Source organism: Rhamphochromis sp. 'chilingali' (assembly GCF_963969265.1).
Source record: "Rhamphochromis sp. 'chilingali' genome assembly, chromosome: 7".
Lineage (NCBI taxonomy): Eukaryota > Metazoa > Chordata > Actinopteri > Cichliformes > Cichlidae > Rhamphochromis > Rhamphochromis sp. 'chilingali'.
The window spans coordinates 36,359,348-36,370,249 of NC_137934.1; the positions used below are offsets into that span (position 1 = coordinate 36,359,348).

The window sequence follows — 10,902 nt, forward strand, 5'->3', positions numbered from 1 at the left end:
AAATCTGTGGTTTTTAATGCTAAATTGATCGACTTACCGATCAGGATGAGCAGAAAAAGCCTCCCGTGCATATTTCCTCTGTTTGATGAAACTAAGATTTTAATTGTGTCGATTTTGAGTTAATATAGTTAGATGTTTGAGTTAGATGAGTTCTAAGGAAGACCAGTGAAAGATGGATGAAAAAATCAAGCTGTAAACAGGAACCACAACAAGCAGGACAATTTCAAATAATATGAATAAGAAATTAAAGGTTGGATCCAGTTTCTTTTACATAAAAAAGATTATTATTACAAACCAAGAGAATTCCTACTTTAAAAATTCTTAAAATGTTCATTAAAAATGCAAATCATTTTAATATTAAGCAGAAAATGAGGAAGAAATAAATATTGTAGGTAAAAATGTTAATTTCAACTACAAAGTTTTAACTTACATCTGGTTATTCTTCTGTGCTTCGCTCTGATGCGTCTGCGTGTTGCTGTAAAGAAGACTGCACTTAATAAAATATTCCACTCTGCTTCAACAAAGAGAATTCTGTGGTACACATTTAAATATTCCTACTTTTGGTTTAACAGTGGGACTTTGTGTTTACTGGAAGCATATCCGGTTTGTTCTTTTTAAACTTGTTTTTTGTTGCTGTCTCTTCCTCCTGCGTGTGCAGTCCTCCTCATTGACACAGTGAACTGTAACAGCTCGCGTCACGTCTTAAGAAACTAAATGATAGAAAAGAGGAAGAAGTGAAATATGCACTGTTGGCTGTCCAGCAAATAAATACAGAAAGTGTCACTTCACAGAAAGACACTTCTGTGGGAGATAAACTAAAATAGTTGTTCATACCGAATTTTTATATTTAAAAATCAGACTTAGGGAAAAACAAAATGTTCTGTGTCATGAAACTTGCTTTTATTACCTGGTTAAATCACCATGGCAACTTATGGTGAACACACAACCTGGTTGAGAGCAGGTTGTGTGTTCAGGTTTTCAGTTTAAAATCAGTTCAGCTTTTTTATTTTTTATTTTACCATTCTCTAAGCTGTTGCTACATTTGCAAGTGACTGCAGCATTAATCTTCTATTTACAACAGTCTTGCATTTTACTATTTTATATTTCATGTTCTTAGATTTTTATCACAAATTTAACCACCATCAACATTGAAAAGAAAGAAAAAGACCTTCTAGTGTTTAACATGGACATTAATTGAAAATAACTAAAAGGAAACAATAAGATGGGAGCTCAGTCACAAAGCCCTCCTGGTTTTTTACTATATGATTGTAAATATTGGTCTATTTCTTTCTGAAAAGCATAAAAATGAAGTTTAAACTGTCTAAGAATACAAAACTTTATGAAAAATATATTTATTAGTTTTTCCACATTCTTTTACTTTGTTAAAACAAAAGCATAGTCCAACATAATTTCAGAGCTACTGTTTAATGTTGATTTACACAAAAAGACCAAACTGGGTAACATGAATCATTTAAAGTACAAGCACACGACTTTTCAGACATTTTTCAGTGGCTTGGCTGACTCGAATGCACCATCTAGTGTTCAAGAAAAAAATAGAAAAAAGAGAAATAAAAGTAGACGGAAACAGAATAAACTCTTTATGTTAGACACCAAACTAATAATTACATATATGTGGTTTTGAGACACATTAGCTATTATAAGCATATAAATGCTGTGGTGTACTTTGCTGTAAACACCCAGAAAGCTGTAACCTGACCGTTTTTCAACAAATAAAACATTTTTAAGTTTGAAAAAACAAAACAAAAAAGGGATTCTTATTCTGTAGTAGGTAGTAGTAAACAATATGCAAAAAACAAAACAAAAAAACAAAAAAACCCTTAAGAATAAACACAAAGAGAAATTATCACTGTTAGATGTCATCTGCTTCTAGTTTTGATTTTGATTTTTTGACTTCATAATTACGAGAAATATCAACTCTATAAGCAGTCATTTAGACTGGTTTAAAAGCCTATCGCAGCGAACAGATGAAGTTAAACATCTCTGAATCATTTTTCTTGAACCATTTATGCTCTCCTCCTGTCTCCATGGCTACAGACATGCCACACCGTCCAGCGTGATCCTCATTGGCCCAGTTCTCATAACAGACAACCCGGTCACTGACCCACAGCCACAGTTGAAAAACACAGCTGAAGCGCAGTCCCAGCCACACATACGGTGTGGTGGCGTTCTTCACTTTCTCCTTCACTAATTCTTCCTCTTTGGGATTTGTGATAGAGACCAGATCATGATGGTGCCGCTGGCAGTAAGTTAAGGCCTCATCCCATTTTTTGTTTTCTTTGATCAGAATGAAGTTTTCTGGCATGAACAAACACAGGATGGTCGGTTAAAAGGAAACAAATCAGGACAAAAACAAAAGAAAAAGAATTTAAGCATTTTCTGTTTCAAATCTTTACTCCTCTTGATTTACCCGTGGTAAAATCATTAATGTCATATGACTTGTTACCCAGAGTATACCTCGACCACCCCAAGTTATCGAGAAGATTTCTTTCTTTCTTAAGAATTATTTACATGTAAGTTGCATTACAGGCCCTCACTGACAGAAACTAATGTGACTAATGTGTCTTAAGTTCCTTACAAAAGAAGTCTGCATTAAGCGTCTGGGGTATACCTTTATCTCCATAAAAGCTTGCATTATTTCGCTTTGATGATGACTTCTTTTCAATAAGAATAAGAAAGATTAGTTTAGTTTGAATATGTATTCCTCGAGTAAGAAACATGACAGATACCAGATGTGAAAGATGCATTTTTGCAAATCTCACCGTCATCATAGCAGAAGAAAGGTTTACTGGTGTTATAAGTAATAATAAGAGTTGGAAATATTTTTTACTTTCCTGATGTAAGTTTTTCCAATTTAGAATTTTAACTTTTCCTAATTTGCTTTATTAAAGTCCTATTAACTAAAATCTTTCATGTATGAGTGAGCCTTTAAAAAAAAGGGAAAAAAACTGGAGAATTCATAAACAAGTATTATTATAAACTAATATGACCCCTGGTTCTTATAAGGTTCCTATTATGTGTCTGGGGTTATGTGTCTGGGGTGTAGCTCTATCTCCATAACAGCTTGCATTATTAAGCTTTATGATGAAACATATACCAGCCCTTCATGTACACTTTTTCAGTGAGAGAAGAAATATTAGTTTAGCTTTAACCTTTATTCCTTCAGTAAGAAAACTGACAGAAACCAGATGTTCAAGCTGAACTTAAGATGGCGGCGCGCACAGACGCAGCGGCCCGGAGCTCCTACACTGCTCCGGTCCTGAGCACTCATGAGCTGAGGCGTGTGTTCCGGAGCATTAACACCAGGAAGGCGGCCGGGCCGGATGGAGTGCTGGGCCGGGTGCTAAAAGACTGTGCTGCCGACCTGGCGGACGTCTTCACCTCTATATATAACACCTCGTTGTCCTGTTCACTGGTACCATCCTGTTTCAAAGCAGCAACCATCGTTCCCATCCCAAAACAGTCAAATGTCACATGTCTGAACGATTTCAGACCTGTGGCACTCACCCCCATTCCCGCCAAATGCCTGGAGAGACTGGTCATTAAACACATCAGAGCTGCTTTTCCACCATCCCTGGACTCGCACCAGTTTGCACACAGGGAGAACCGGTCAACCGAGGATGCGATCGCCACAGTGCTGCACACATTACTGAAGCACTTGGAACACAGGAACACCTATGCACGGCTCCTCTTTGTAGACTACAGCTCGGCTTTTAATACCATCCGGCCATACAAACTCCGTCCCAAACTCCACCAACTGGGACTTAACTCCTCTCTGTGCAACTGGATTGTGGACTTCCTCACTAACCGTAGACAGAGTGTCAGAGTGGGTAAGAACACCTCTTCCACCCTTGTGGTCAACACCGGTGCCCCTCAGGGGTGTGTTCTGAGCCCTCTGCTATACACTCTCTTCACCCATGACTGTATTTCCTCCTGCGCGTCCAATCTCATTGTTAAGTTTGCAGATGACACCACAGTGCTCGGACTTATATCCAACAATGATGAGACAAACTATAGGACAGAGGTGCAACAACTAGAGTCATGGTGCCACGACAATAACTTGGTCTTAAACACCAAAAAGACCAAGGAGATCATTGTAGATTTCCGGAAGAGGGGTCATAACAACCATCTGCCTCTCTTCATTGGCAGTGAGGCGGTGGAGAGGGTGAGCAGTTTTAAATTCTTGGGGGTAACTGTGACCGAGGACCTGTCCTGGGGCAACCATATCACCTCAGTTGTACGGAAGGCCCAACAGCGCCTCTACTACCTGAGGAGACTGCGGAGCGCACACATTCCCAGATCTCTGATGTTGAACTTCTACAACTGTGCCATCAGCAGCGTTCTGACGTATGGATTTCTAGTGTGGTTCCCCAGCTGCACCAAGGCCGATCAGCAAGCACTCCAGCGGGTGGTGAAAGAAGCTGGCAGAATTATTGGAACAAGTCTGCCAGAGATCAGTAATATCTTCCCCACTCGCTGTCTGAGGAGGGTGCACAGTATCCTGCGGGACCAACATCACCCTGCGCGCCACCTTTTCCATCTGCTGCCCTCAGGGAGAAGGTACAGGTCTATACAGGCCAGAACATCCAGACTGGCCAACAGCCTGTATCCACAGGCTGTGAGGCTCCTGAACTCTCTGCCCCCCTCTCACGGACAATAACCATATCCAACTTCTTAATAGCAATGAACTGGTCTGCATTGGTGCATCATATCTTTATTCTCTTCCCCCTCCTGCCCCCCCCCCCCCCCCCCCTCTTTCTTAAATAGATAACTATCATATCTGATATCATATCTCACAGTACAATAATATTGAATGGGTTGCATTGTTGTATTTTGTCATGTTTCTCAGGTCTTTGTCTGAATTTCTACGAACATTATTGCTAAGGATTGTCTTATTGCATTGGAGTCACACTGGGTTAAATATGTACACTTGGGTTTTAAGGGGTATTTATTATTTTCTTCTTTTTTTTGGGTTGTATGGAAGCCCCAAATGCAATTTCATTGTTCTTGACAATGACAATAAATAAATAAATACTAAATACTAAATACTAAATAAAGATGAATCTCTGTAAATCTCACCATCAGCGTAGCAGAAGAAAGATTTTCTGGTGTTACAATCATCAGCTTTCCATTTTCCTTCTTTGTTTAATTCAGTCATCGCACATTTCCTGGTGCCGTGGTCAGTTTTAGACCACTCTTCAGGTAACTCACCAACATCTCTCCAGTGTCTGTAAGAATAATTACTCCCATCTGACCACCTCCAGGTGTCTCTGAACAGGCCGATCCATGATCGTGTTTTATCAGAACTCTTAAATGTACTGACTGCTTCCTTTAACTGTTCTGCTCCACTGGCCAGGTCTGTGTGGTTCTCTCTGCAGTAGCTCTGAGCCTCACGCCACTTTTTTGTATCATCAATGAAATGTAGTGATTTGTTTTGTTCTGTGGAATAAAGAGAAAGACAAGACTCATAAGAAATGTACATTTCTATCTTTAAATGTATCTTTAAATTGATTTTCTAAAGACACAACTTAAAATAGCTCAAAACCTTCAAAACTAAACTATCAACATTATGGGAATAACCACAACTGTGACATTATGCTCAGGATGACTTTGCTCTGTGTGGCAGAGAAACAGTTTTCTGATCAAAGGTCTGGTATGAAATTTTGTGTAATGACATTTGGCACCACGAGATGGTTCAGCAAAGCAAATAAACAGTGTCCTGGTGTAACATGAGAGGCAGAGAAAGCACCGTGGGAGGACGGGTATTCAAATGAGCAGGATAGCACACAGGGGCTAAAACACCAGCATATTGTCATATTCATTAGAGATGAGCTGTAGATATGTTTAAATATAAACACTTTGTTTAATTAATACAATTATTGTCACATATTCTCACCATTATAGCAGATAAAGGGGTCAACATGAGAAGAACCAATATCCAACAACCCACCAGAGCTGTCAATCACTACACAGTTCTCAAGATATCCGCCTTTATCATTAGGTTCATTTCCACTCCATTTCACGTCTTTATCATTGAACTCCACTCCTGGCAGAGACCAGTGCCACCTCCTGTTTTCTTTTCCTGAGATGCTGTACAGCCCAATCCAGGCGTTTCCTTGATTCTCTGTAGAATCTGTGTACAGTGTCTTCATATATGTCATGTTAGGCACTGTGGCCAGGTCTTTATATCCTTCTCTACAGTAGCGCTGAGCTTCGTCCCAAGTTTTAGGCTCTTTAATAAAATAGTATTTATAGCCTTGGCATAAAATCAAGGAACACTGACCTAAAAACAACAACAAAACAAAAAAAACCACAGGTCATTCAGAAATCTACTGATGGCAAGTTTTGTGAGCAGTTCACAGAAACCCTGCACTAATCTGAAGTGATGCAAATCTGCAGTTTTTACTGTTAAAATGATCGACTTACCCATCAGCATGAGCAGAAAAAGCCTCCGGTGCATATTTCCTCTGTTTGATGAAACTAAGATTTGAAAGACAGATAAACAACCATCAAAGTTAATATAACTGCACCACTTTCACAGATAATAGGGTAATATAGGTAAGGTAATATATGAGTAAGAAAACATGCAGTTTATTTTGCACTGTAAAAAAATACATTACACATGAGGGGAATAGCTACTTTAAAAATGTTTTTGAGTCTTTTAAAAATCAGCAGAAATACAGAATAAATACTGTAAGTTTAATGTAAAGCCAGTGCTGAGCTAACAATGTAAATTGAGACTGAAGTTTGAACTTACATCTGATTATTCTTCTTTCCTTGCTTCAGTCCGATGCCTCTGCGTGTTGTGTTAAAGAAACCTGCACTCAGTAAAATGTCTCTGCTTCAACAAAGATCATTCTATGGACTCATTTAAATATTCCAACAAGATGGTCATAACAGAGGTAATATAATACTAATATTTACATAATGTCAAACAAAGAGAGGGTGTTATTTAAAATAATTTACTTTAACAACATGCTTCCTTCTCTCAGGAGTATTTATATATAATAAAACTTATAATAAAACTAAACTAACTGCATGTCTTTACTGTTTGCATTTTGAAGGTTCTTTGGAAGTGTCATGGTCCCTGTGCCTCCCCGGCCAGCCCAGTGTGGCCACAAGTGTTTGTTGTTTTTCTCTCGCTCTGTCTCTCCTACCTGTCTGCCTGGGCGGAGCTCTGATTGGGCTCCTGCCCTTGGCCCACGCACCTGCAGCTGATCTCGAGCGAATTGCAGTTCTGTGGCTCTTAAGGCTGGGGCTCTGAGCTATTCGTCGCTGGAATATTGAGTAACTCTCGTTAGTATTGCCTGGCTTCCTTGCGATTCTACTGTTCCCGTGTTTGCCTTCAACTTACCCTCGTCTGTGTACACAGGTTTACTTGGATCAGCCCTTTTGTGACCCCTGAACCCCGTGAGTAGGAGAGTGAGCTGCTTGTGTGGAGACTGTTTGGACGAGGAGCAGAGCGAGTGCAAAGAAGTGTGTCTCCCCAGCCTGTTGATCCCCGGGACCCTGGTGTTTCCCCCCCCCTTCACGTGTATATAGTGCACCAGTGTGATTAATAAAGTGTCGTTGAACTGTGCTACTTCAGTCTGCGCCTGAGTCCGTTCCACTCCCGTGACAGGAAGGTTCATAAACAAAATTAGACTACTGAAACAGAACTTAATGAGCTACACAAATCAATAGGAGCTATGATGTAAGGTATGCACATATGCTGAGATGTATGCAAGTGTTGTAAATGCAACAAACAACAAAGAGTAAAGAAAAAGCAGTGCAGGAAGATTTATAGTCTGGGAACCAAAGGCCCAGTTGGCACTGATGAACCCTGCTGCACCCACCAGATCTGAAACACTTTAGAGAAGGTTTAAAACAATGAGCAGGGTTCATCACACCTCTCCCAAAAAAGAAAGGTCCCACAGGAACCCCCACAAAATCCAACTCAGCAGTTTTTCATATCCAAAATCAGGGAATCTCCATTAACACTCACACTGTCTCATCACTCCCATACCTCAGCAGCTGGATCCTGGAGGCAAATTAAAAGAGTGTAAGAGTGTAACACAGTAAAACATGAATGGGAAATGACCATATGCATCATATTCCTAAGTCCAGAATTGATTGTGTAATTATTCAGCCCTCATGGAACAACAAATACAGAGATTCCACATGCACACAAAGAGAGCAGAACCTCCGAATACCCTTTCAATAAAAATCGAATTTACTCACAAATGTAGCTGGACCCACTCGACCTATTGTCGACAAATTCTAAGCAGTCATTCGATTTCACATTAACCACTACCTTTGTAAGTCTGAGCAGACACACCATGATTCAGAGGTTGCTCAGCAGAGGAGGAAGAAACTTTCCTTAAATTGATATCCTCTGTATTTGCATGATGTTTGCCTCAGTTTGAGTCTGAGGGTTTGACTGAAAATGAAAATATATTCATGTTTAAGTTAAATCAGTGATATATAATGTTTTAAAATTTGAACATTACAGTATATACAAGTCACATATCAAACTCAAAACATCCAAAACAAATTTTTGTCATTAACAAACTACAACATTTTATTGAGTAAAAGTTCATCATTCAGTCTTTAAGGTGACAAATATCCAGAATTAGCAAATATCCAGAAGGCCTCTCTTCTCTTCAATAATAAGTTGTGGTTTTAACACCTTGGGGGTCATTGAACATGTTCAATGCAACCAAATGGTAAATACACAAAATCCTGTTTCATATCATTAAACTGAGCAGACCCTGTATAATCGCACTTTTGTGTTCATGTATTTTCTGTTTCAGTGATAAACTGAAACTGTTCCACATGTATGTGAAATGTACATGATAGACAGACAGACAGACAGACAGACAGACAGACAGACAGATAGGTATATATGGTTAATGAGGTTTACTCCCTGGAGTGAGAAGCTACTTGAGCTGGAGTCTGATATTCCATTACAGGTGTGTGATTGTACTACTGAGTGTGGGGTTTTCTACAGCAGCAGAAATATCCTGCACATTACTTTGATTTAGATCTCATCCAGTGTCTGTTTCAGATGCTGCTGATCCACACTCTACCATCGGTCTCACCTCCTTCATGGACCTCCTGCTTCAGAGAGGCATGCCTGGTGTCTAATAAGCTAAAGGAGTATTACATGGTGGCAAAAGTCCTCTTCAGCTACTACAACTAGTCTGCTGTGCTACAGCATTAGATCCTCTGAAACACAAAAATATTCTCATTTCAGCCGTGTGGCCTTCGTCACGCCATGAACCAATCTATGATTGGTTTAAAGGAATCACATGGTAAAAGTCTCTCACTAATCTCATATCCATCATCTTAATGATGAGAAAAATTATGAATCTTACAACAGAGTAGTGTGCTGAGGGTGTCAGTTTTATCATAAACATTCTGTATTTTCATGTATATCATACAAGCTTGTTCACAAAAACTGTTTTCAGGCAAAATCCTCATTCACACCAGAAGGTGTCATTGTGCTCAGCACTGAAGTCGCACACGTCTCTCTCTGAGAAAACGCCTTAGATAGACTTCCCCTAAGAGTGGGAAGTCTAATGCTCAATACCAGTAAAATGTAGGGTGGGAGGAGAGCTGTGTTTAGCCTCATAATAGTGTTTGGCTATCTAATTCTTCTTGTTTGTTTAAGTGCTCTCTTTGTGTGTCCAGTAAAGCTTGACCACCGGTGTATTTAAGCACACAAATAACTCATGTTGTGTTGAAGTTTGTGAACTGTTTAACAGGCGACGTCTTTCCACTGTGTGGCTGAGTAAAATACATCTGAAGCATCGTTCAGTTTATTTGGCTGAACAATATTGACAAGATGATCCCTAACTGTCTGAGCTCCTTAAAATAATAAGACGGGAAGTTGCTCCAGTATCAGCACTCAGCAATGCTTCAGTCTCTAGAGTGTGCCAGTGTCTGCAATGCGTATTGTTAAGCTGCTGATAACAGTGGTTGAACTCAGAGATGAAGGTTAGTCTTTCTGTTTTTCCAGTTGGAGTTCAGATCTGGACAATATTAAAGCTTGTAGGCTCTCCCAGTTATGGAGGGATGGTACTTTCTTTCATTAAATCTTGATCTCACTACTTTCGCTCTGTTTTAAATCCAAGTGTGATAAACAAGAATTGTTTTAAGCTGTGAATCATGCAAAGCTACTTTAGAGAGTCCAAGAATAAGAACATATGAAACAGGAAATGAACAGAAGAGGTCCAATTTAAATAAAAAAAATCTCTCTAAAACCAGTGTATCAGTAACTTATGACGAGAGGACGCGAAGCAGTATTGCTACATCCAATAAATGCGCAGTTAAACTGAGGAGTTCTTTGTCTGTCAGCATTAAATCCGAACTTTGAAATTTTTTAGCAAATTTGTTGATTTGAGACATCAAACCAGACAATATATTTACACTCACTCAGTATTTCTGATTGCTCACCACAGTATCCAGACCGCTGATCCACAGATTCCTGCACAACAAGAAAGAGCAGGTAAGTGTTGTGGCAGGTAATAAACGAAGCCGTGATTTTACTCACTGCAGTAATGCAGCAACCCAGCACTGACTGAAGCTCAGCTGCTCAATTAAGTAGTGGCTCTTAACAAGGTGATCACAGACATTTGTGTGATTAAAAGCTCTCATAATGAAGTTTATTCACTGGGGAGGAACGTTAAGAGCACAAATAATGTTGAAAGTTTTCCATGGTTTTATTTAAATTTTGTTTATATCTGTGTAAATGATTGTATGAATATTTTCATAAATCCTTCAGGGATGCCAGCCCGAGCTTAAAGCCACTCTGCCTCAGTAATTACAGTGGCTTGAACTTTTCCACATTTTGTCACATTACAGCCACAAACATGAATCAGTTTTATTGGAATTCCACGTGAA

The 10,902-nt window shown here is 39.4% G+C and overlaps 1 protein-coding gene across 1 annotated transcript; it reads right to left on the reverse strand.

The window, feature by feature from the left end:
- Positions 1 to 1,882: 1,882 nt before the first annotated feature.
- On the reverse strand, positions 1,883 to 6,179 carry LOC308400356 (C-type mannose receptor 2-like; the record flags this gene model as incomplete). Its single annotated transcript, XM_080888000.1, has 3 exons — positions 1,883 to 2,316; positions 5,098 to 5,457; positions 5,915 to 6,179. The coding sequence occupies 3 exons, from the start codon at positions 6,177 to 6,179 to the stop codon at positions 1,970 to 1,972; spliced, it is 972 nt and encodes a 323-aa protein (XP_080744126.1). The 3' UTR covers positions 1,883 to 1,969.
- Between the last annotated feature and the right edge of the window lie 4,723 nt (positions 6,180 to 10,902).